At 35.8% G+C, this 27814-nt stretch overlaps 1 protein-coding gene across 1 annotated transcript in view; it reads right to left on the bottom strand.

The window, feature by feature from the left end:
- Positions 1 to 27814, bottom strand: part of LOC138694465 (uncharacterized) — a 119001-nt gene that overhangs the window by 45926 nt on the left and 45261 nt on the right. Inside the window, exons 11-17 of the mRNA XM_069818237.1 lie at positions 21267 to 21454; positions 16295 to 16468; positions 12506 to 12649; positions 10918 to 10990; positions 7231 to 7451; positions 4253 to 4433; positions 3081 to 3473 (exon numbers count right to left, since the gene is read on the bottom strand). Of these exons, the coding sequence (XP_069674338.1) occupies positions 3081 to 3473; positions 4253 to 4433; positions 7231 to 7451; positions 10918 to 10990; positions 12506 to 12649; positions 16295 to 16468; positions 21267 to 21454 (1374 nt within the window). The remainder of the gene's footprint in view (positions 1 to 3080; positions 3474 to 4252; positions 4434 to 7230; positions 7452 to 10917; positions 10991 to 12505; positions 12650 to 16294; positions 16469 to 21266; positions 21455 to 27814) is intronic.

Genomic DNA, 27814 nt, shown 5'->3' on the forward strand with positions numbered 1-27814 from the left:
ACATATTCTGAGCTCGCTGTAACTTGACTGACAATTAAGAACTTAGGTTACTTAACAAAACGTCACAATAATCGAAGTGCGGCGTTACTAGGGTTTGCACTAGGGTAAGTTTTAGTTGCTGGGGCAAGAAGTTTCTCAAGCGACTCAAACAGTGAATGGAGGAACAGATTTTTTTTTATCGTTTCTTTAACTTGAAAATTCCAACTTAGATTATTATCAAAAAAGAAGCCAAGATTTTTTACGACAGATGAATAAGGGATTAGCGTGTTGTTAAGGGTAACAACTGAAAGATTACTGTTATTAAGGGAGTTAACTAAACGCTTATGTCCAATAATTGTGGCTTGAGTCTTACTTGGATTAAGTGCGAGTCCGAAATTGGCCGCCCAAGTGGAGACAGTGGCTAGGTCACAATTTAACTTGTCAATCGATTCATTAATCGTATTGGGTCTGGAATGTATGTAAAGTTGTAGGTCGTCGGCATAGAGGTGATATCGGCAATACTGTAAGTTCTTTGATACGTCATTAATGTAGATAGAGAAAAGTAGTGGTCCTAATACGGAGCCCTGCGGCACTCCCGCCTTTGTGCTTCTCCATTGGGAGAATTGATTATCAAGTGAAACACACTGTTGGCGGTCACGTAGGTAGGAGTCCATCCAGCTCAAGGTATTGTCTGACAGGTGCAAAGCCTTCATCTTTGCAAGAAGCAAGTCGATATCAACAGAACCAAAGGCATTGCTGAAATCGAGAAGAGTTAGTGCCGTTACTTCACCCCTATCCATAGCTTCACGGATGTCCTCAGTCACTTTAAGTAGGGCTGTAGAAGTGCTGTGTCCATGTCTAAAACCCGATTGATAGTCATCAAGGAGTTTGTGTTCGTCGAGATAGTTCATAAGTTGTCCATGTACAATATGTTCTAATGCTTTTGAAAGAGTGGGAAGAATTGATATCGGTCTGTATTGGTTTACTGTAGAAGGTGTGTTAGATTTAGGTAAAGGTTTCACTAATGCCATTTTCCAGAGTGAGGGGTAGGACCCAGTCATAATAGATGCATTGAATATATGTGTGACGGTCGGCAGGATCACATCTATTATTTTATACAGGAGAGTGATATTTATATTGTCTATACCTTGGGCTTTAGATTTCATACGTCGCAGCGTCTTCATTACGTCAGTCGGGTTAATGTATTTAAAGAAGAATTTATCCCACACAGGTTGGGGGTAAGATCTGAGAAATTCAAGAGTCTCTTGCTTATGTAATGGTTCAGGTGGAGCAGTGACAAAGTGTTCATTTAAACTATTGAGTGACAAGTTGATGTTATCTACCCGAGGCTTTGCTTTTGTTAGACCCAGGTTATTAAGGTTACGCCACAATTCTTTCGCACTGACCGAAGGTAGAATAAGGGAATGTGCATGGCGTAATTTAGCATTTCTTACTGCTTGATTACATTTATTTCTTAAAACTTTGTAAGTGTTAAAATCTAATTCGTCCTTGCTCCGTCTGTATTTACGATAAGCAGTGTCTCTGTCTGTCATGAGTAATTTTATGGCATCGCACATCCAAGGCGCAGGGTGTCTACCAACTCGTCTGGTTTTCAAGGGTGCGTGTTTATCGTATAACTGAATTACTAGGTCGTTAAATTTTTCGATTTTGTCGTCAATGTCTGGTAAATTCCACACTTCAGTCCAAGGCAGGCTAAGTGCGTCATTGATTAATTCATCATGCTCAATATGCTTTAAGTCCCGGTATGATGTGATGCGAGGTTTATATTTTGGACAATACAAGGAATATTCTAAAAAGATTATGTCGTGTGCTGAGATACCCGGCGCTGGTAGTTGTCCATTCGTTAATACTAGCTGAGGATTAGTCGTGGCAATAATGTCAAGAAGTGTCTCCGATTCCTGGGTGTGGTGGGTAGCTGCGGAAGGAAGGATGGATATATTGTAAGACTCAAACATGTTCTTAAGTTGAACTGTAGCGTAATTACTTGAATTTAATAAGTTTGTATTGAAATCGCCTAAAATAACAATATGGTCATAGTGAGGCACAAGATTAAGCAAAGGTGTTTCAAGGTCACTTAAGAATCCTGATTTAGGGGGTTTGTATACAACTCCAAGGAGGCACTTTTTGTTGCTTGCACCGACTTCGATGAATAGATATTCAGGATGTTCTAAGACTTCATTCGAAGACTGGTAGACAATTTTAAACGGTAAGTCCGATCGCACATACACCGCAACACCACCTCCGCGTTTACCGATTCGGTCATTTCTACAGAGGGTGTAATTATCTAAACTTACAAGAGAAGATGATAGGGAAGGCTTCAACCACGTTTCAGAGATAAGAATAGCGTGATGAGACAAAGGAGAGAAAATAGATTGAACTTCATTGAAATGACAGAGAAGGCTTTGAGAATTTATGTGGGCTACTTTTAAAGTGTTAGGATGCGAGCTGAAAGACGATTTTAACAGGGCACTGGTCGAAGGAGCAGGTAGTGGGTTAGGGGTGGCTGGGGTGGGTGGGGGTGAGGCTGTGGAAGGGAATTCAGAAAAGTGGAAGTCGTTTGTGTGAGGGGCTGCAGACAGCAAGTCATTCACCTCGATGCAGTCGATACTGACAACTTACAGAAACTAAATTAGTATAAACTAATAGTAATGCAATAATGACAGAGATTAATAATAATATTGATATGATAACAGTAATAGTGAATATTGCAAGCCTACCACTAAAAATTGAATTACTAACTGAGAAAATGTGGTAGTGTATGATATTATGACCTAGTGCTTGCATATTAACTACGGCAGATCAGAAGCTTTTACAATTTTGTGTTTTACATTCCCAATTTTAACAAAAATAATGCCGTCTGTGGTCCAGACATTAGTCAGTCCATATCTCGTGATGCAGTCTTTCAATAGTGCATGCCGGGATTGCGTTAAGTCCTCTCTCAACGTTACACCTGAGTTTTTTAACAATTTTTTATTAGTAAACATTTCTCTTCTTTTTCGGTAACTTACGAATTTTACGATCACCGGCCGAGGTCGGTCTCCTTGCCTCCCAACCCGGTGACTCCTATCGATGTCGCTCACCACCAGATTGACCCCGACTTTTGCCGCGACTTCGATGGCGATCTGGTCTGTGTCCTCGTTGTTGTTTTCCGGGATCCCAAATATACGGAGACTCTGCCGGCGCTGATATTGTTCAAGAGAGTCCTGTTTGTATTCAAGCTTCCTTTCTAGGCTGGCGATTCTCTCATCTTTCTCACGAATGGATGCCTCCAGCTTTTCGATCACCTCCGTGTTGCGCGCGAGAGCAGACTTCAGCTCCGACACTATAGAGTCCTTGATGAGGTTGGCAAGACCCGCCAATATGGTGGGATCGCGCCAAGACTCCTCGAACACACGCTTCACACAATCTTCAATGCTTTCCTCCTGTTGCCTGTTTTTTCCACGAACCATGATAGCAGAAATTATCAAACAACACTGGTAGAACAAAGAATACAAAAAATAATAGACGAAATGCGGGTACACCTCCAGAAAAAATATGCGAATGCACGAGCTCAAACTAGCGTTGCTACTCACTGTCCGCCATGACACTATTACCACTATTACGGAGTGGCTAAAAACATTTTTGTTTATACATTTAATTTGTTCTCGCTAGCTAGCTAGTTAAATAAATAACAATTATACTGACAATTAATTTAATTTATATTGACATCGAATTGTATATCAAAAGTATACATGAAAGATACGTTGTCAATTTGTTATTGAAAGTCTTATCCAAAATGCGAGTGTGTCAATTAACTTTTCCTTTCATGTGTCATAAACCTACAATTAGAAGCCATAGAGAAACCTCTGGGCGTGTTACCACAGTCTAGTTATACAGTCACGAAGTTCAATACGTAGTAAATATGCATCCATAGATAGTTGCTCACCACTAGGATCGCTAATATCGCCTCATTACAGACAATGCGAAATAGTACCGGCACAGTCTATTGCTTCTAGCACCCTCACAACTCAAGCTTCATGATTGTATAAAATAGACTGTGGTGTTACTCCATAGAGATCAAGTGGAAGAAGGCAAATTGCTTCCATGGTTGAGCACTTACTATCAGTAATGCTCAGGCAGGTCTACTTGGTGACAGGTGACTGAATGAATTATTGGTCGACTTAATGATTGCCTGGATGACTGACTGAATTATGGTTGATTTGCTGACTGGCTGGATGACTGTATTTCTGGTCCACATGCTTCTTTGACTCACTGACTGAATTACTGGTCTACTTGGTGACAGGTGACTGAATGAATTATTGGTCGACTTGCTGATTGCCTGGATGACTGATTGAATTATGGTTGATTTGCTGACTGGCTGGATGACTGTATTTCTGGTCGACATGTTTCTTTGATTCACTGACTGAATTACTGGTCTGCTTGGTGACAGGAGACTGAATGAATTATTGGTCGACTTGCTGATTGCCTGGATGACTGACTGAATTATGGTTGATTTTCTGACTGGCTGGATGACTGTATTTCTGGTCGACATACTTCTTTCACTTACCGACTGAATTACTGGTCTACTTGATCTACTTGGTGACAGGTGACTGAATGAATTATTGGTCGACTTGTTGATTGCCTGGATGACTGACTGAATTATGGTTGATTTCCTGAATGGCTAGATGACTGTATTTCTGGTCGACATATTTCTTTGATTCACTGACTGAATTACTGATCTACTTGGTGATAAGTGACTGAATGAATTATTGGTCGACTTGCTGATTGCCTGGATGGCTGACTGAATTATGGTTGATTTGCTGACTGGCTGGATGACTGTATTTCTGGTCGACATGCTTCTTTGACTCACTGACTGAATTACTGATCTACTTGGTGACAGGTGACTGAATGAATTATTGGTCGACTTGCTGATTGCCTGGATGACTGACTGAATTACGGTTGATTTGCTGACTGGCTGGATGACTGTATTTCTGGTCGACATGCTTCTTTGACTCACTGACTGAATTACTGATCTACTTGGTGACAGGTGACTGAATGAATTATTGGTCGACTTGCTGATTGTCTGGATGACTGACTGAATTGGTTAATTTGCTGACTGTCTATCGTTCTACTGACTTATTGGGTGAATTACTGCTGATTGGCAGATTCACTAGTCGACTGACTGACGTATGGCCCGCAGTCATATGAAGGATAATGTGTTTGTAAACAGGGTTGTAGCAGATAATAAACAAGCATATAACAAATTTCACTTTTAATATTGTATGTATTGTTAGCTACAGAATAAAGTTATAATATAGGTAACAATGTTTTGGATATTTTATCTGATATTTTAAATTACATTTGATTGAATTTACATTCATAAATTAAGAAAAGTGTCTGTTTTTAATTTGATCATGTCCATATTAAAGTAATAATCGTGCTGTAGATATTGCCTGTAATTTTTGTAAAGATGTAGCCAGTTTCCTTTTTATTTATTTTTAAAAATTCAGTCTTAAGGAAAATTACTTTGAAGGCATAAATTATGAATGAAAAGTTATCTAAAACATGCTAGAAAAACCTTAAAAATATACAAACAACTTAAAAACTAGGAAAACATAAATTCTCAACGTACTCTGTCTGTTCCTTTTTAAATACTTGCTACATTAGTATCTCTGACTAGAAACATGACTTTAATATATAGAAGAAGAAAGTGACTAAAAATCTCTTAGAATTGATAGAGCTCCAAATCACAATTAAGAAAATAGGCTATATTAAGGATTTGTTGCTTTCGGTAATACTTACGCATAATTATTATTACCTGTGCATTTTGAACTGGCGGCTCAAGGTCAAGCAATGGACTGCATTTTCCACGTGTGCTTACCTCAATTATGTACTATTCTCCTGAACTAAAGTCAGCTGGGACAGCCGGAATTACCAGTGCTTCAGTTCACAGTTTTCAGTTCAGTGACTCGTGCGTGGTTTTTATTTTTGTACGTTTGTACGCTACCTTGATCCGCCGGTTCGAAATGCACAGATAATAGTGCAGTTAGCAGTCTTGTGTGTGAAATAATTTTAACATGAAATACAATAAGCGAAAAAAATTACGTTGGAATATAATACATGTAGTAAATGGGGAGTAATAGCTCACATAAACAAGTGGATATTTAGTGTACTCAATTTTTTTACAATGAAACGATGTTCTCTTTTTATGGTTAAGTGAGATATGGTGCACTGTGCAATAAGTCCTCTCTACGAAAATGTCCAACGTTTAGAAATGTCCACATAGAAAATTCGTCCATGCCATAAAAATGTCATTACCTGAAAAGGTCCACTGTCAGCAAGTCCTCTCCTTAAAAATGTCCTACGTTCGAAAATGTCCACATATAAATTCGTCCATTTCCCTAAAATGTCCGACATGGAAAACTGCAAGGAAAGTGCCGAGGAATTTATTGTCATTTCAATTATGTTATACATATTACATATATATTATGTAATACAGAAGATACATCTATTGTTCATCTTGAGGGTCATTATATAATTTCAAATCGCATGATATCGCTCTAAGATATCGAAAATTTTCATTCCTATCTTTGTAATCTTGGTAATTACCGACAATGTTGAACATTTTGGTTTAATTATTTATATACCGTTTATTTACTAGTTGCCTAATATTTGTATGCCCACCAAGGACCTTTGTTACTAAATGTTCTGTTTCCGATTGCTGTTGTTGCAAATGGCTAATGAATCGCCAAATGTTCACGTGATGTGTCCCTACAAGTCGTTGAAATTGGGAGTGGAATTCTTCAACCACATTATTCGTACGCTGTCTGCCATTAATTACTAATTGATAGACTTTCCATGTTTCAGGAGAAAATCTAGGGGAACTGCTCGCCTTTGTCCTCTTACCGGATGGCTAGTAATATATGTAGGCCCTAATTATTATTACAGTTAGTAACTCATTTCTGTTGGACAGCTTTGTATGTTGGACCTTTTTGTATGGACCTTTCGTATGATGGACTTTTCCGTATAATGTGCTTTATAATATGGTGGACCACATAGATGTCGGGCTTTTTCATTCCATGGACGAATTGTATGTAGGACTTTAAATGTTGTAGTTTGTGGACATTTTTTGTGGACCTTTTGTACTTGTGGACATTTTGTTATGGACCTTATAACCTGGAACCCTTTTTATAAAAGCTAGTTAGTACGCTACTTAGATATAAAACGGTTCAGAAAAGATAAATGCATCACTATTCATTCTCTTGAAAAAAAATTACAACTAAGAAACACACAACGATGACCCAGCTTGTGTCTATTATACCATTTGCTCTGTTTGGCTCTTTCAATAACCATGATTCAACCTGTGATTTGTGCTGTTGAATCCACTTGATGTTTCCTTCCGCTCTTTCTAACGCTCCTTTAATTACCTCTTTCATATTGCCTACCACTTTTGCGTCAATTAATTCCTGAAACTGCCAAAGAAAAGCAAAATTGGAACGAGATTCAGTATTTCTACAGAGAGTTTACCAGGAAACAGGTTTCACTCAAGTAAATGTCGTCGTCCTCTAGATCGAACGCGACAGCAGAGGAAATAGTGTGTACATTTCTCCTGGATCGAGCGTGGAAAGTTTTTATGTTGGATAGTATGGATCGATAACACAGACTGAAGAGACACCAATGTTAGAGAATTTTTATGCAACTGACTTCCATTCAATGCAGTTTAGTTCGCGACAATGCAGTACACAATCAGGGAGTCTTTATTTACGATACGTAAACAGTATTACGGATAAATAGTACAAAAAGTGTCGTACTTAATTTCTATGGAAATATCTTGGCGTTCAACAAACATCTGATTCAACAATCTAGAATTTAGTAAAAAATTGAGAGAAACCAGCACAGTTTTAAATGTAAAAAATGAAGCGCATAAATCGTGGCATCATTATTGCAGAAAACTCGGTGAGAGGCTTTAGGTTAGAAAAGTCTCCCACGAAATCTTTAAGAAAATTAGCTAAACTGGAAGATGTAGCCAAGAAATCAGCTTCCAAAGCAACGAAATTGTTAAAACTGAAGCCTTATCTTATAAGACAACAGTGTTAATAAATTGAAGGAGTTTGTCAGCTGTTTCGTATCTCAAAAGAAACTGAAATTTCTCCAGAACTATAGCAAATAGACAAGCAAAATTTTTACCGATCATAAACAGACCCTGGTGAATTAATTGATACATAAATAACTAGGATTAAGCATTTCTCAACGAGCAACGAAACGAGTAAGACTTGAGTGACCGCGAGCCTGCTTAGTAATTTGCAGTAGTACACGCTAGTCGTTTCATAGTGAACGTTGATGTGAAGGAACTGTTTGGAAAACTAAGATTAATTTCTTTCAGTTGAGAATAATTTATTAAATACCGGAGTGAACATTTCTGAAGTTTATTTTTACGTCTGGTACCATTTTCTCAAAAACTGTTTGTCAGAATTTGATGAAAGCATTCATACACATTGCTTAAGCTTATTTGTAGTTTGACAAGGGAGTTGAAAGTTTTGACATAAAGTCTTAATTGCCTGGTTTTAATGTATTAATTGACGTCATAATTTTAATTATGTTAAAATTAATAAATTGGAAAATAATAATTAAGGCGTCGGAAAAGATTTAACTTCCAATATCAAACTAATAAATAATATGTGTAAAAACTTTCGTTAAGTTCTGAGAAATACTTTGACAAAATGGCGCCAGACAAAAAAACAAAGAATAATTATCAGAAATTTTCCTTTCAGCATTTAATAAAATTATGCTCAACTGAAAGAAAATAATTCTAGTTATTTAGTGAGGGTGTCTATCAACTCAGAAGGGTCTGTTTTATTATCGGTGGAAATTTTGTTCGTCTATCTGCTATAATAATAATAATAATAATAATAATAATAATAATAATAATAATAATAATAATAATAATAATAATCCGTGGCACTACAGCCCGTGAAGGGCTCAGACCGACCAGCCGGCCTAGACCACGAAGCCACGGCGCGGGACGTCTATCTACTATAATACTGAAAAAAAAAATATATATATATACTGTATATATATTTATTTATTTTTGAAACGGACCATGTGCCAAGGGTTCAATTCTATCGATAGGAACGAAATTCAGCGTGTCTGGAAAGTTTTTTTTTAAAGTACAGTATATGAAATTGACATACATTAGAGAAGATGGTCAACACTTCCAGTAGTCCTATAACATTTTATGGTAAGGCAAGTACTGTAATTACATCCGCAATCTAACGTGTGAGCTGCGAGATTTTATTGTCAAAAGCAGATGCGCTGAATCATCGCTATATGGACTATTAGCGTAATACTTCCATGTGTCACTTTCGAACTGCGCCGTGCTAAGCGAAACCTGTTTCCACACGTACAGTAGTGGCAAAAAAGCCGGACCGACCCTTGTAGCTATTTCAGAGCCTTGTTCACTCCAGAGCACGATAGAGTGGTAACTAAGACTTTCGTGGTTCGAATCCTGCCTGGGAAGAAAACTTTTTTTTTTTGCTTCTTATTCAAATTTATTCCCAATACTTTTCGATTGCTGGTAAAAGTCATGTTCTGGGAATAATAAGTTAATTAAGTAGTAAAATATTGCTGCAATCGAAAATTATTGAGAATAAATTTGAATAAGGAACAAAAAAAAGTTTCCTTCCCAGGCAGGATTCGAACCACGAAAATCTCAGTTACCAGTCTATCGTGCACTGCAGTGAACAATGCTCTGGAATCAGCTACAAGGGTCGGTCCGGTTTTTTGCCACTACTGTACATATCGTCGTTGTTTCTGTAATAAGTCCTCTATGTGCAAAATATACAATTTTTCAGTAGGAAGAAAAAACACATTTATTCATCCTATGGCAGCCGTACATAGGAGATTGTGAATTCTTACATTTTCGAAACAAAGAAATATAATTACATATAGGAGATTTTATTATGTGCTGTATTACTATTTAAGTTATTTAATAGAGCAAAAATCTGAAAATCGATAAATATGTCACATAGGAGTTATTGCAAGAACAACGACGATATGTTAGTAATTTTAAAAACTATAATTATCATAAAATACCTCGTCAAGTCACACATTATACCAATGAATTTCCATCCTACTTAAGTAAATTGTATGTTTGTATCGTATAGATTACTGATGGAAGGTGCAATTGGACCACTTATATGAGTCATTCTGCTAACTTTTGACGTGAGCTAGAAATGGATCGTAAATTTTACCTGGAGCCCTTTATCAGGAATAGGATTCTTTTACGAGCCCCAAATATAATGCGGCGTGCACTGTTACTTCCTCTCCTAAGGAAGACATGCCAAATATCTTTTACACCTTTTAAAATCCACTAGTACGTTCATTACCTGTTCATTTTGGAGAATTGTTTCACTTTCAGTAATACCTTATTTTGCACTATTCATATTGAAACTGGAATATGCATACGTAATTCCATTGCATCAGTGAATTGCACAAAATATTAAGGCATACAACGCAAATTCTAGTTCTTATTTGCTTACAGATCCTTGCGTAATGACTCAAATAATAGTTGACTACCAAAATATATTTTTCGATTCATTAATGTGTCACACTTTACATTCACGATAAGTTACACAATAAGTAACGTCTTTATTGCTGACTTGTACATTTATGTGCTCCTGGTGTAGTGGAAGAGAAGATCTTACGTTCTTAACGTCAACCAGTAAAATAAATGAATTTATGATGATGATGATGATTATTATTATTATTATTATTATTTGTAATGAGCTTTGCTGAGTATTTATATTTATATCCACTTGAAATTTTATTAGTCACAAATAAATACAAACTTAAATAATAATAACTTCATTTGAATTTAGTCATTATATCTGGCAGCACGAAGTAACTTCTTTTGTTTAAAACTTAAGTTAGTGTACTTACCGCATTCAAATCCTCTACCGTATTTATTCGTTGTGCTATAGTTGAGAAGATGGATGGTATTTTTTCAGAGTAACTGGAATTAAGAAAGTTATTTAAGCTATCATTCAGATTTCAGTTCCAGTATCGCTAACACGGGAAAATAAATTTTATTATTGATGAAAATGTTGTAAGCGTATGTTGCATATTATAAATAGTTGTAAGTTTTGTAGTTTGTGTCATAAGAAAAATCGTCCATCATAAGATTGAATGGTGAAATACTATAGCAATTCAATATGCGAAGTAAAAAAAAAGTTTGACTTTGAAGGTGATAAAAACTAAGTTTCAGTTACTTGTTCATTTTCTGATTTGTTGGTTGTCATTCTGTTGATTTATTGGTAGATTTGCTTGTCAGATAATCACGTAGCTCAGTGGTCGTCAGCACTCGCTGAAATGTGCAAAGGGTAAGCAGTGCCGTCCCGTGTGCCCCGTCGTGCAGCTGGTAGAGGTAGAGAGCATACCCGCTAGCAGCTACGAGTGCACCATGGTGCACTGTGTTTTCCGCGGGTAACAGACGCTAACCCCAGGGTGCTCTGCGCTGACGACCGCTGACGTCGCTAGTCGATTTGTCAGTCAATGGTAATTATTTTTATTAGTTGTTCGGCTGGTCGATCAGTTGCTTTTTTTTGTTGGTCAGTTGCTTGTATTGTTGGTCAGTTGCTTGTATTGTTGATCAGATGCTTTTATTGTTGGCCAGTTGCTTCTATTATTGGTCATTTGCTTGTATTGTTGGTCAGTTATGTGTTTTGTTTTGTTGTCGAGTTGCTTGTTTTGTTGTCGAGTTGCTCGTTTTGTTGTCTAGTTACTTGTTTTGTTGACAAGTTGCTTGTTTTGTTGACGAGTTGCTTGTTTTGTTGACGAGTTGCTTGTTTTTTTTGAGGAGTTGCTTGTTTTGTTGACGAGTTGCTTGTTTTGTTGACGAGTTGCTTGTTTTGTTGACGACTTGCTTGTTTTGTTGACGAGTTGCTTGTCTGACTTGGTAATCGGTCACTGTTTGACTTGGTAATCAAATTAGTCAGTTGTCTGGCTTGGCTTGTTCGTCGGTCAGTTGTATGGCTTGTAGATCAGTTCTTTTATTGTTGATGGATTAATGTCATGGCGTGTCAGTCATTTGTTTTGCTTGTAAATAAACTGTTTCTTCTCGTATATGCGTTGGTCTCTCTCCCCACCTATCTCCTCACTCCCCTTAGCAGCCGCGGTCCAAAGACTCGTGGGTTCGAATCCCGCCTCGGGCATGAAGGTACGTTCCTTGTTAATGTTCTGTCCTGTGTGTGTCTCAGTGGAAGTCCTACACTCTGCTGACACCAGGCTAGGAGAGGCCTATAAATGTATCGATGTCCAGTGTGTATGTCCATAGAATCTTTCCCTTCCCTACAGGCATTGGTCTGTAAGACGTATAGTAGGGGAGGTTGAACAACCAATAAAATAATTAGATTAAATTAATTTCAAGATAAATTTCCTGAAAACATCACGGGGAGTTCGAAGTTTCTACAGAATAACTATTCTTAAAATAAATACAAGCATACTAAGAAAATAAATACAATATACTTACACAACAGATATATAATCGTAATAATTTTGAAGAAAGGATAAAGAAGTTGCCATTCCATTACCACTTAAGGTCACATAAGCAAACACCCTCTCAAAATCCTGTCTTCTTATGTGACCGCGAGGTTTTATGGCTTCCTCTAGATACCTGTAAATAAACAGTTTCATCTATTTATGTCGCATATTCCTGGATATTAAAGAGTAGCTGTATCTCCGATTGTTCAGAATTAATTTTAAGATTATATCAGGAAAAAAAGAAAAAAGAAAAGTTGCATATAACAAAATTAAATATTACTAGTGGCTTGTGCAGCAAATACTGCAAACTAAGTCCATAAGAAGTTCAAATAAAAATTGTTCAGATTTATTTTCAATGGAGAATACCAGACATTTTGAAAGTTATTTGCTTCCATAATAGTGAAACATACTCCCTCTGAATGTTTTTTTATGCCAAATACTTTTCCTTGAACCTATCTGTCTTCAGTTCTTGAGTTTCAGTGCGAAATCGCAAGTAATAGTATCAGGACGATCAGCGAGTTTCTCATGTGGGATTAATGCAGTAGCTATTTCAGATCATTGCGGATTGTAGGTGAAAGTTAAGAAAATGTAAGGTTTGTCATGCTTTGAACAAAAGACTTAGCATCTTGGTATAGCTGCTGCATGTTTCATGAACTACCCTGAAATGTAGAGGGCAGAATCACTTTTTCCCACTAAGAGATCTTGATGTATATAGCCGTTACTGAGTAAATTATAGAAATGAAGATCTAATATAAAATATTGTTTCTCTGCGTCTACTTAATTAAAGCCCCAAAAGGTTTCACTTTCATATCATCAGTATACCATTATCTGTTGCATTAACTACAATAATATTTTATTTTTAATGGTAATAATGTCATCAAACATTCTTAAGTTTTGTAGTTCTTAATATCCAACACACAGCTGTACTCGGAAAACTACAGACCAGAGAATCAGACCTGTAAATTATTTTTATACGTTATCAAAAAATTACACAAATGAAGATCGACATAATGGCATTATGATGGGAAAGAATCTGAGCCGTCTGAACTTTGTCAGCAATCCTGTAGGTCATGGCCTTCGAGTAATAGCCTATTGTTTATTGTAGTGTGTGTTTTGTTTTATTATAAAATGCAATTAATTAGTTCTCAAAACTGACGAAAGATGGATTTTGGAAAATAGGAAAATGATGTAGGAAAATTGACATTTCACTAAAACTGCTATTTTTCTGAAAAACTTTGGGTTCCAAGCTTCAAAATGAGTGATCATTTATTAAAATCCATTCAGCCGTTTTCCCGTAATTTCCATTACCAGTTGAAATTATATATAGACTAGTGGCTTGTGCAGCAAATGCTGCTGCAAACTAAGTTCGTTAGACGTTCAAATAAAAATTTTTCAGATTAATTTCAATGAAGACTACTTGTCTTTTTGATAGTTATTTGCTTCCATAATAATTAAACATACTCCCTCTAAAAACACCACCTCATTCTAGTGCCAAGGTCATGGAAAGCATGGGGCTCTACCTCCATGCCCCCCAAGTGCCTTCATGGCATGTTACGGGGATACCTTTACCTACTCCTTCTGAATGGATTTTTTAGGCCAAATAATTTTCCTTGAACCTATCCAACTTCAGTTTTTGAGTTTCAACGCCTAAACGCAAGTATCAATGTCAGGACGATAGCAGTAGCTATTTCAGGTCATTGTAGATTGTGGGCAAAAGTTAAAAAAATGTCAGGTTTGCTAAGCTTTCGAACAATAGCATTTTCTATAGCTGCTGCATGTAGAACTTGAAATGTAGAGCGTAAAATCATTTTATCCTACTAAGAGATCTTGCTGAAATGATATGGAGACTACAAAATTTTCTAGGCCTCTTATTTTATCAGTAAGTAATACCTTTTGATCTTTCCTTAGGAACTGTAATTTTTGCGCTCTCTCGAACCAATACTGAAGACAATAAGTATATGAAAAAGACCCAACCCCACTGGGTTAATAAGTATAAAAATATTTGATTTTTAATAACAATATTATATTCTTACTTAAGCTTCGTAGTTATATGTAGCAGCAACTCAGTAAATTATAGAAATGAAGATCTAAATTAAGATATTCTCTACATTTACTTACATAACCTCAAAACGTTTCACTGTCATATCATCAATATAGCATCAATATTATTTACAATTAATGAAAAATAGATGCATCATGATATTAACTATAATAATATTTAATTTCTAATGGTAATAATGTCATCAAACCACCTCAAGTTTCTTAGATTTGAATATCCAATACACAGCTGTACTCAGAAAATTATACACTGCAGAATCAGTTTTTTATAACAAATTGAATTGAGCTCTAAATATGTCGGCAATCCTGCAGGTCATGGCCTTCGTGTAATAGCCTATTCTTTATTGTAGTGTGTGTTTTGTTCTGAAATTCAATCAAGTCGGCCGTGATTGAATAAAAATAGTTCTCAAAACTGACAACAGATGGATTTTGGAAAATAGGAAAATTATGTAGGAAAATTGACATTTCACTGAAAACTACCAATTTTTCCGAAAAATGTTGGATGCCAGGCATGAAAATGAGGGGTCACTCATTAAAATCCGTTCAGCCGTTTTCCCGTAATTTCCATTAACAGTTCAAATTATATATATAGATAATGTACAGTGATTATAGTGATATTTTAATAATAATTATGATAATAATAATTATAACAATAATAATTTGTAGTAGTGATGATGATGATGATAATAATAATAATAATAATAATAATAATAATAATAATAATAATAATAATAATAATAATAATAATAATAATAATAATTTGTTCTGTAGACTATATTATAAAGAATTGGATTTAATATTAAGCTGTGATACACAAATTTGGCAGATTTCATTATAGTCATTTTATATCTACAAATATTAGAATTCACATGGGCCTAATTATTAAAATAAACGTGATGTATATTAAATGCTTAATCTCGGAACTGGATTGTAGTTTATGTTAAAACAGATTTTCGTTTTAAGAAGACTTTAAAAAATAGTAGTTATCAACATTAATTAGGATTGTTTTGGAATGTGTTGATAGAAGATAGATGTCACTTCTTAACAATATGTAAAGAGGTTGGACGAGATTTGTGAGGGGTATGGGGACCGCGTAGAAAGTGACTGTCTTTAGCGATCTCGGTGCGGCTACCGCCTAAGCTACTCCGGTGGCTAATATACAGCTTAAAATCTATGTTGAAACCAACTGAAAATAACGAATTTATATTATTTACACATAATGGTTTATTGTAAAGTAATTTACTAATAATATTCTTGTGAATTATTTACCCGAATATTGTTTGTATAATTTTATTAAATCAATATGTACTATGGGCAAGAATCTTACAGAGAAGAAAGAAGGAAGACGGTTATATCACAGTCTACTATATACAGTCACGAAGCTTGAGTTTTGAGGGTGCTAGAAACAATAGACTGTGCCGGCACTATTTTGCATTGTCTGTAATGAGGCGATATTAGCGATCCTAGTGGTGAGCAACTATCTATGTATGCATATTTACTACGTATTGAGCTTCGTGACTGTATATACTAGACTGTGGTTATGTAGACAGTACACAACCAGTATCAAAGATGCCAGTATTTATTTCTGTCAGTTTTTAAATCTTCGTATAGGTTTCAGGCTATACGTTGACTATGCTGGCAATAAATGTGTCCACTTTAAGCGAAAGTACGTTTTGTAATCGAATATGCATTTAATGTATTTATTAATAAAACTTTTTACCTGTAAAGAATTGTCGCATTCGTTGTGGATGCCAAAACATTCAAAATTAAATCCTTTTCTGTGGCACTGTTAGACTGTATGTATTTGTTCCAAAGATAATTCCATTCGATTTCATCTCCATTAAATATTCCTATAGTGTAGACTATGTCCAGTATGTCTTGCGAAGTAACACTGCTGGCATGTAAAACATCAATATTAATAATAATCGCAATTTATTTGTTTGTTTACTTACTAGCCGTACCCGTGCGCTCCGCTGCACCTGTTAGAAATAAATATAAAGTAATTACATAATTAAAATAGGACGTTTGATCCAGGTAAAATTCGTGTTTGTTAGAAGGATAAATCGTTTAATATGTTACTTAATTGAAATTGTATTTAAATAATTAAATTGCGATCATTTTGGTCCAGAGAGCACTCATTTGGTGCAATGACAATTCCTTTAACATGTTTCTTATTTGTTATTACACGCAACTATAGTTTAATGAAGATTGACATATCATTTAGTTTTAATGTGTAAACTTTATATTACTTGCTATATGGTTCCATTGAATTATGGTAATAACTTAATTTTAACCCTTGTTTTCTACGTCTTCAGTAAATGGCGCTTGGCCCACTATGGTTCTGAAACCTTCAAATAACTTAAATAGTGATATGTAATTATATTTCTTTCTTTCGAAAATGTAAGAATCCACGATCTCCTGTGTACCATTGCCATGGAATGAATAAATGTGTTTTTTCTTCCTACTCAAAAATTTTATATTTTGCACATGGGAATTACTGCAGGAACAACAACGCTACAATCTGAGGCGGCGGTGAAAACGTATTGTATTGTTATTTTAAAAGTCTATCAGACCTACCAAATTTTGCATAGAATAAAACTTATCGGAAATCATTTTTAAAGAAACTTTTGTTATGTAACATTTTTCGCAAAAAAGCAATAATAAGCGAGATATTTCGATTTAATTCAGGCCCCGTTAAATGAAGTATTTTGAATGCCATATAGCCTAAAATCTAAATTACAACGAACTTAATTTATATTTCAATTTTCATCGAAATTCGTTCAGCCATTATCGCGTGAAAAGGTAACAAACATCCAGACAGACAGACAGACAGACATACAAACAAAAATGTCAAAAAAGCGATTTTCGGTCTCAGGATGAATAGCCTACATGTTAACACCAATTATTTTTGGAAAAGCGAAAATTACCAGAAAATTTTCGGCTACATAATTGTTATTAGTATATATTATATTATATTATATTATATTATATTATATTATATTATATTATATTATATTATATTATATTATATTACATTATATAAAAAGTGCGTTGATAACAAATGTACTCCGATAAGAAAGTTTTTAATTTGTTGTGGGGGCTCTTGAATCTCAGAAGCAACAACTTTTACAACAGCGCAACATAATCTGCTTGGCTCATTACCCAATTTTTTTTTGCATTGCATTTATTGCATATACAGTCTATTTTATGTATTTTAACACGATTCGATTGAGCATAGTTAAAATTTGAATTATAAAATAATGGATTGCTAAGCTAACGTACTATTACTGCATACTAAATCAATACACTCTGGTTGTTCGTTAATTCTCTGAGATTAAAATGAGTGTCTACATAAATATTATTTTAAGAAATACAGAAAACGAATGTACAAAAAAGTCTATCAAATTTTCTGCGCATAGGAAGCTATTTTAATCTTATCTGTCCTCGATTTACTAAGAAGTTATTGTAATAACATTATAGCAATATGTCCATATAGAGAAACTACACTTTCCAATGGTGAAATAATAATTAATTATACAAATCGGTTAATTTAGCTTCCGATATTGCTTCGTACAAACACAGAAACATTGTCTGTAGGCTAAGTTTAATAGCTTTCGATTGTTGCTGTCCAAGGCCCCTTTTTCGATTGTTGTTGTCCAAGGCCCCTTATAGACGAAGTCATTTGTTATTTCATTGCACCGTCTTAGATGGTGTTATTTTAATTTTAAAACTCATTTATCTCATTAAATATCAGCCCTATCAAAATTTTGTAAAGAATAAAACCTATCGGAAATCATTTTTAAAGAAACTTGTGTTATGTAACATTTTTCACAAAAATCAATAATAAGCGAGATATTTCGATTTATTTAATTCAGGCCCCCTTATAATCCTCCTTTTAAATAAAGTATTTTGAATGCCATATAGCCTAAAATCTAAGTTATAACGACCTTAATTTATATTCCAATTTTCATATAAATCGGTTCAGCCATTATTGCGTGAAAAGGTAACAAACATACAGACAGACATACAAACAAAAATTTCAAAAATGCGATTTTCGGTTTCAGGGTGGTTAATTATATATGTTAGGACCAATTATTTTTGGAAAATCGAAAATTACCAGAAAAATTTCGGCTTCAGATTTATTATTAGTATAGATTTCAAGTATTGGGCCTTTCGTTCTCTCTTGAGGATTTTGAAACAACGATTCACATTCACAAAGAGTCAAACTCTACGAACATAATATGATTAACGTCAAGCAAAGGCACTGCCTGAAATAGTACAAGACTGAGTAAGACAAGGATAGACAGTCTAGGCCTATATGGAAGATAAAACTGCAGTAGGAGTAAAATTTCAATGGAAAAGAAAACATTTCTGATTTATATTCATTATTATTGGAAGAAGATCAAGACGGACATTTCTTTTTACTGAAAACAGTAGTTTAGCGTGGCTTCCGAAGCAGAGAAAGTAACTAAGATTAAGTAAGTAATAATTATTCTTAAAATTCGTTAAAATAAGGATATAATTTTTCATCAGTAATTAAAAAACCTAGATGTTTGAATAAGTAAAAGTAATACTCTGCTGACAGTTTTATATTATCGTATAGAATGCAGTGTATTATTTTTAAATGGAATGTAACATCGATAATTAACAGTAACAAATATTAATGACACTCGGGAGAAAATTAAACGCAGAATAAATATGGGAAATGCCTGTTATTATTCGGTTGAGAAGCTTTTGTCATCTAGTCTGCTATCAAAAAATCTGAAAGTTAGAATTTATAAAAAAAGTTATATTAACGGTTGTTCTGTATGGTTGTGAAACTTGGACTCTCACTTTGAGAGAGGAACAGAGATTAAGGATGTTTGAGAATAAGGTTCTTAGGAAAATATTTGGGGCTAAGAGAGATGAAGTTACAGGAGAATGGAGAAAATTACACAACGCAGAACTGTACGCATTGCATTCTTCATCTAACATAATTAGGAACATTAAATCCAGACGTTTGAGATGGGCAGGGCATGTAGCACTTAAGGATGAATCTAGGAATATATATAGAGTGTTAGTTGGAAGACCTGATGGGAAAAGACCTTTGGGGAAGCCAAGGCGTAAATGGAAGGATAATATTAAAATAGATTGGAGGGAAGTGGGATATGATGGTAGAGACAGGATTAATATTGCTCAGGATAGGGACCGATGGCGGGCTTATGTGAGGGCGACAATATTAATAAGTTCCTAAATGTGATACTTTTTAGTATTTAGCCTATATATCCGAGGTATACTTATAAATTTGAATAAAATCATTTAATAACTTTGGAGCTATGTGCATGAACAGATTGGTGGGTAGAGTTTCTTATTGGCATTTAGTGATTAGCTGGTTACCAGGATTCAAACCCGGGCCTGTGAGTTTCGCAGTCAGGCATGCTGATCACTATTCCATGCGGTGAATTTTCTGTTGCTGACATTTTAAAACTACTGTATTTTGAAACTGGATCCCACAAATAATTTTTGCTATCTTCCTTGAAACAGCAGGTTGAATTCCAATACATTTTATAAGAAATTACGTTTCTTGTTCAGTGTTGTTCTTTTTATCAATTGCAATGATAAAAGGAGCAGAGGAAGAGGAGGAGGAGGTCGATAGATAGATAGATAGATAGATAGATAGATAGATAGATAGATAGATAGATAGATAGATAGATAGATAGATAGATAGATAGATAGATAGATGGATGGGTGGGTGGGTGGGTGGGTGGGTGGGTGGGTGGGTGGGTGGGTGGATGGGTGGATGGGTGGATGGGTGGGTGGGTGGGTGGGTGGGTGGGTGGGTGGATGGATGGATGGATGGATGGATGGATGGATGGATGGATAGATACTGTAGGTAGATGGATAGACAGGCAGGCAGGCAGACAGACAGACGGACGGACAGATAATTAGGTAGGCAGGAAGGTGAATTTAATGCCATTCAGCGATTTACAACCATAGACAACGTCAGAGTAGAAATATATAATACATGGCTACTACAATATGAATAAATGTAAAAAATAAAATAAAAAATAAATATACAATTATCAGATAATTGCAAAAACAGGTTAAAAGTTTTAAAAGAAATAGTATAAAATCAGGTTAAAATGTACAGATTTGTCAATTACATGAGGTTAAAAGAAATTGTATCTAAAACGTAATATTGCTAAAATCATTGACACTGTAGAGTGGATTTTCCATCAATGTCCTTCTCACCATCCTTCTGAAAGTATAATACGACGTGTTTCTTATATGCAATGGTAAAGAGTTATAAAGTTTGTAAGATATGGAAATAAAACTATTGCTTGTAGTACTATATTTGTACTTGGTGAAATATACGAGTATGTCAAGTCTGGAATGTGTAGAATAAATATGAATAGATGAACAAGTAGGAAGATTATGCACATTACGCTTAACATACAGAAGGCAATCGAGAATAAACATTGACGTCAACGTAAGTATTCCTAGTTGAACAGAAAGTGGTTTACAATGAGTTCCAGAAGAGACACCACAAATAATTATCACTGCTCTCTTTTGAAGAATAAACAACTTAGAAACCGAAGTATGGTTACCCCACAAAAGTGGTGACTATAATTATAATCACAAGAGATGATGATGATGATGGTGATGAAAATTTTCAGTTTCATTACCAATAATTATCTAAATTATGTAAATACCTTGTTGCTTTACCGGACATCAGGTCTTGAAACTTTTCCTTAGCTATCTGAATACAAGGATTATGTCCAAGACTACACGTCCAAGAAACGATTATACTGCGGTGAAGTTTGGTGACGTGATCATCTGTGTCTTTTTCTTCAAATCCTAGTTTATTGTACATTTTCAACACTATATTCAGAAGGTATTTCTGAAAGCAGAACAGAAAAATAGCAATACAGAGTGTATCACGAGGTTTCCCCCCCCCCCCAGGTGATTCCTGATGTTATTTGGAACAAAAAATGTAAATACAATAATGGGGTGACATTCATAATTAAGGAGTTACTTCAATTTGAAAAAAGCAGAAAAAAACTTTTTATTTGAGGATGTCACTGATAAAAATGGAAATCATAGTTAGAATACAAACAAGTGTTTCATTTTGTACCAGTCTCTTGCATGTAGAGTGGATTTAAAGGAAATGTTCAAAATTTCCTTCCTGAATCTGTAGGCAAAGATTCGCACGGGTGTGAACAGCGTGTGTAGCATTTCGTAACTTCACATTTTCGTTCCTTATTGTCGCTGCGGCATCGAGAATGCGTTGAATCAACTCTTATCGCGTTTGCACTCTAATCTGGTACACGATGTCTTTCATCCACCCCCAGATGCAGTAATCTAGGGGTGTTAAATCTGGAGATCTGGCAGGCAAACGGTTGGCATGATCGTGTGGTTCTAAATGCTGCACTTTTTGCACACGAAAAGGATACAGTCCGTTCTCATGAAGAATTCTCCATACCTTGGAATGTGGAACATTAAATCCTCCCCCCACACATAGTTAGTCCTGCGCAAACATGTCTGGCGCTACATACACCATGGCGCGTTTCGAAAATCTGTTGTAATTCCTTAATTATGAATGTCACCACATTACTGTATTTACATTTTTTGTTCCAAATAATGCCAGGAATCACCTCCATAAACCGAGGGAAAACCTCGTGATACATTCTGTATATACATGCATATACAGACGCACACGTGCACGCACGCATGCACGAACACACATGATGATTGAGGCTGATGAATTCATATTTAAGGTGAGTATTCGTTGGCTTTACCGCGTCGTGGCGTAAGGCATCGTGTCTAGGACTCGCGTCACGGAACGCGTGCTGGTCCGAGTCCTCATAGAGGAAGAAACTCTGCAATGCTTGGGAAAAGTGGCATAAGTCAGTCTCCACAGACATTTTTATTAATCTATTGACAACTTATGGAACATCTGCTCGCTTGGGAAAAGAGACATACGCATTTCTCCCATTACAATAATTCATACAGAAGAAAATCAAATCGACATAAACAAGTGTGAAAACAGTTTTTTTCCTTCTCCTGTAAAATTAACATTTTTTACTTGTGCCACTTTTCCCGAGCACTACAGAATTTTCACATGAAATTTCCGCCAGTGTATGGGACCGGAGTCCATTCAGCTTCGTGATGCACTTGGGGAGTTACGATAGATAGTGAAATCCGGTTACGAATGCCAGCCTATAACGTCTGGGAAGCGTTCATAGTACTAACCATACCATATTTCCATTTTGGTTGGATGATCGTCCACCTCTGCTTCGACATATGGGCGTGAGACCAGCAGACGACTGGTCGGTCTAGGTCCTTAAAGGGCTGTTAGCGCCACGGATTATTATTATTATTATTATTATTATTATTATTATTATTATTATTATTATTATTACTATTATTATTCGTTGGCTAATTAAATATCGATTTTATCCAAAATACCAATAGTTATGAATGTAATTGCTTGAGAAAAGTCGGAACTTCTTGTGGTTCCGAGCACTGCCCATCCAACTACTACTCCTAGACCTGTAATACAGGCCTGTAGTATAGGTCTAGGCCTACAGGTATTTCTGATGATGTACTAGTTTCATGTTATAGAGATAATATAAAGTTAGGAATCCTTAAGAAAGCACGATTGATTTTTGTTACTCTTTTCTATATTTCGTTTACTTGAAATTATGCATTTTTACCAATATTTTTCCGGTAGAGGACTGCCTATGGACTGAAAGTTCACGGGAAGTGGCAGGATTTTTCTTACTGCCAGAATTTTCATAACGACTTCGGGGCTGGAGGTCGTCTGCCTGCCTGCCTGCCTGCCTAGTTATCTACTTATCTATCTACCGCTCTCGTCCATTTTCGGCTTTCCCTTCAAAATTTTCTAGAGCTCCTTCAGTGGAGCAGCGTAACCCGGAGTGAGACAAGTGGCCAACAGGCTTGGAGCTCACATATTCAATTTCTTTCAGCCCCGAACCCTTTGCGAGGACGCGTTTTGCGTACCTTTTAAATTTATCCTACCATTTCTCCTCTTTCACTTCAATTCAATTCAATTCAATTCAATTCAATTCAATTCAATTCAGTTCAATTCAATTCAATTCAATTCAATTCAATTCAATTCAATCTAGTCGTCTATTCTCCACCAAGTCGCCTACCTACTTACATATTTACCCAACACTTTTGTAGTTGTGAATTATCTACCTATTTATGTTTGTAATACTGTATATTTGTCAGCCACCGGCGTAGCTCAGTCGGTAGAGGCACTTGCTTATTGATCCGAAGTTGCGCTCGGGCCTGGGTTTGATTTTCGCTTGAGCTGATTACCTGGTAGTGTTTTCTCCGAGGTCTTTCCCAACCGTAAGGCGAATGTTGGCTAATCTCCCCGGCGAATTCTCGGCCTCATGTTAAATAACCTACTAAAATATATTTGTCATCTTGTCTATCTCAGTATTTCACAGCACTCCAAACAGGACTTGACCCTAATAACGTGCTTGCTATAGTCTATAGCTCCACGCCGCCGGGAATTGATAATTAACAAGGAGGCATCTGCGGATTCAAATTACCAAATATTGGTGGGTTTCGCTGGCGTTCTTACAAAAAAAAAAGTCTTAAACTCGTAGTCGTAAAAATAATCAGTTACGCTACTGAGCAACGAATATTCACTGTGGGGATCTCTTAGGAAAAAAATCAAACACGAAATGTTTGCGCAAATTTCGGCTACGTTTTCCAGAAGCTATCTTACCGTCTGATTAATACGTCCTTGACTTGTTTAAAAATGGCGTGAAAAAAAAATACAATACGCAAAGAGAGCCCTCACATAAAATCCAGACGATATGGAAATAACATTGATGCCAAATCGGAAGCCAAATCTGCTGCTAGCGCTGGAATTATGCCTTTGCGACAGTGTTGCCAAACTAGCAAAACTAAAATTCACACACGTAATAACCAAATTCCACACAATTCCACACGACTTTAAAATACATTTTTGTGCACTGTAATCATGTAGAATAGATAGCCTATAGAGAGTGGATGGTTACCTCTAAACCAAAATGAAATTATTGGTAATAGATCATGAGGAGAGATTTGATTAAAAAAATAAGTTTTTACGCTCTAACATCCACCGGTCCACACCTGTGGAGTAATGGTTAGCGAGTCTGACCACGAAACCAGGTGGCTCAGGCTCGAATCACGCTCGGGGCAAGTTACCTGGTTGAACATTTTTCAGGGGTTTTCCCTCAACGGGTGCTGGACCCCGGACTCATTTCACCGGCATTATGACCTTCATTTCATTCAGACGTTAAATAACCTGAAATGTTGATATAGCGTCGTAAAATAACCTCAAAAACATTCACCGTTTTAGAGGAAATTGTTATGTTTAATGAAGCATTTGACAACATCACGGCTACTGCAATAACTCTAACAAGCACGGCCTGCACTCCTTACTGTACTTAGTTTGTGACACACGACACTGCGCTGCGTTATAAGCTTTATTTTAACAATTTTCGCAATTAATTTAAATTCGTAGCTAAACAGTTTAATTTGCAAAAAAAAAAAAAAAAAAAAAAAAAGATTGACGACATTAATTGTTCAGATTACTTATATATCTATATGCTTGTATAGGAATTTATTTCAGACCATAACTACAATAGAACGTTGCAAACATCGGACAAAAACTATTTTTTTTCTGTTTAAAGGTGCTTCATCGAAGGAAAAGTGTAGTAAAAGTTTTGTTATATTTAACAGGTAGAATCACCTCCTAAATTTTGGTGCATCGGTTCCCTTCCACTCTGTATATATGTATATATGTTCTTTTTTTATTAAAGTACTGTATACTTACATAGATTTCTGAATCCAGCGCTTGTTTAATGTGCCAAGTTACCCTACAGATTAAACGCAGTTTAAATAATCCACCCACGGCTATTCTAGAGCAACTTACCGGTATTTTTATATGCACATTTATTTTTTAATTAACTAAACATTTAGTGGGTCTAGCTGTGAGAATTCCACATAGCCAATTATTTCACGCAACAGTTCACATAACAACAAAAATTTCATTGGCCAAGAATTTTATTATGCTATTGAAACAGCCTGTATTTTTGCCTCTCTATATTCGTGATACTATATGCCTACCACAGTTCACAAAATTCTTATTCACGATAGGATGTTATTCAGAAGTGCATATTTCCTATAGAAAATTTGTCAGAAGAGGCACCAGAAGCAAGAAATAAGGACGTAAGAAATTATAGGGAAGGATTTGCAAGGAAGACTTCCAGAATTGCAAATTTGGGAGTTAAGTTCAAAACGCTCTTAGTTTCTTTTGATCCCTATATTTCAAGTATCCGACAGCTGCCAAGAAAAAATATTAAACATTTCTCCAAAGAAACAGTACATATACTGGCATGTTTTAATGCTGAAGACAGAAGAACAGGAACAGGAAAAGGGAAAGGCGAAGATAAAGATGAAGTAGATGATGATGATGATGATGGTCTATACAGAAATCGTCGATGATGATGATGATGATGATGATGATGATGATGATGATGATGATGATGATGATGAGTAGAAGATTATTAAGATGAAAGAGGACTCGAGAAGAAACTATTCATAAGATGAACGAATAACTAAATATTAATTCTTTCATACGAGAGTAGGCTATAATAGGCCTATACAGGGTGATTTATTATTACGTGTAAATACTTTGTGTGCGTAAAGTAGAGGTGAAACTCAGACTAAAACGTTCCATACAACTTTTTCTCAAAACCTTTAATTCCAAAGGTAACGTCATTTTGCGTGGAACTTGCACTGTAGTAACCACTGACAGAACTGTCGACGATACGGATAATCTGCAGGTGTCAACTCTTGTACTTTCTGCAGGTGAAATGGATATAGCTGTTGTCTCCGAATCATGCGCCATGCAGTACTTTGCGGAATTCCTAGTGCTGCACTAATTGGATACTTTAAAGTAGAAAGGTGCAAAGTGCCAAAATCATAAAAAACGAAATTATTATGCAGAAAAGTGCAATGTGCCTAGGAGGATGATGTATGAAAGAGGCTACATCCAGTTGTGTTTCTTAAGCGAGATATTTAGATGTTACGTTGCCAGCACCATGCAGTTTCAGACGGTAAGCGGCCTATGAGCTGCATCATAGAATGCAATGGATCTTCAACAGGTCATATTTGTGCCCAAACTTACACACAGCGAAATGTTTCACAGATGTCAGGTTTCACGTTATAACTTTGGAGTTTGTACATGTGATACAATGCAGTCTTACTTGTGTATGTGGGATGAAAGCATCGCGAGTAGAGGTGCCAATGAGATTGCCTCGTGTGTACTAAAACTGATGAATATGGACATAACAAACAAGAAGAATCTGATAGCTGTGCAGCTGAAAACAAAAATCGTGTAATGGTTTTCATGTGTCTCCTTTTAGTTGCCATTGGTTTATTTGAGCACATAGAACAACGTTTCCTTCTTAGCGGCCACAGTTTCTTTCAATGCGATTCTGATTTTGCTTTGATTGAAAAACAACAGAAAGTGACAAAAGCCTTCATTCCTAGTCACCTGCTTAAAACCGTACAAGACTCTAAAGTTGTAAAACCATTTCAAACCGTTTCAATGCTAGAGTCATATTTCCTTAATATGCAAGATGTTGCTGATCAACTTATTTTCATCAAGAACTTGAATATTTCTAAGGCATGTTGCATTCATTATGATGTTAGTAAAGCAGGTAGTGTTTCAGTGAAATAGTCCCATAATAATGAAGCAGTGCATACCATTAAAGTGCTTAAAAAGGAAAAAAAAAAAAACATGAAAGATGTGCAGTCAGCATTGTTTCAAGTTAAAGCATAAAATATGGAAATTACTGAAGAAAAGAAGGGGGATCTACTAGCAATGACTCCCTATCTTCCAAATGAGGAGCATAGGCAGTTCTACAGGCAGATCTGTGAGTAAAAATTGCTCCAGAATAGTAAAAAATAGATATTGGACTTTGCACCATTCTACTGCAACTGTACCCAATACCTAACCCTTTTCACAATCTGTGTTATATAATTAAATATGGAGAAATAATGTCTTTTCATACCACTATTATTAATGAGTAGACACTGTACTATTGCTGTTTTCTATACTATTGCTGTTTTCTATCAGTAAAAAAAAAACATGGCACAAATATGTGTACAATTATTCTTATAGCTACATTTTTTTTATCTTATCTCCAATGTTTCATTTTGGCACTTTGCA

The sequence above is a fragment of the Periplaneta americana genome, chromosome 1, assembly GCF_040183065.1.
Source record: "Periplaneta americana isolate PAMFEO1 chromosome 1, P.americana_PAMFEO1_priV1, whole genome shotgun sequence".
In the NCBI taxonomy this organism is placed as follows: domain Eukaryota; kingdom Metazoa; phylum Arthropoda; class Insecta; order Blattodea; family Blattidae; genus Periplaneta; species Periplaneta americana.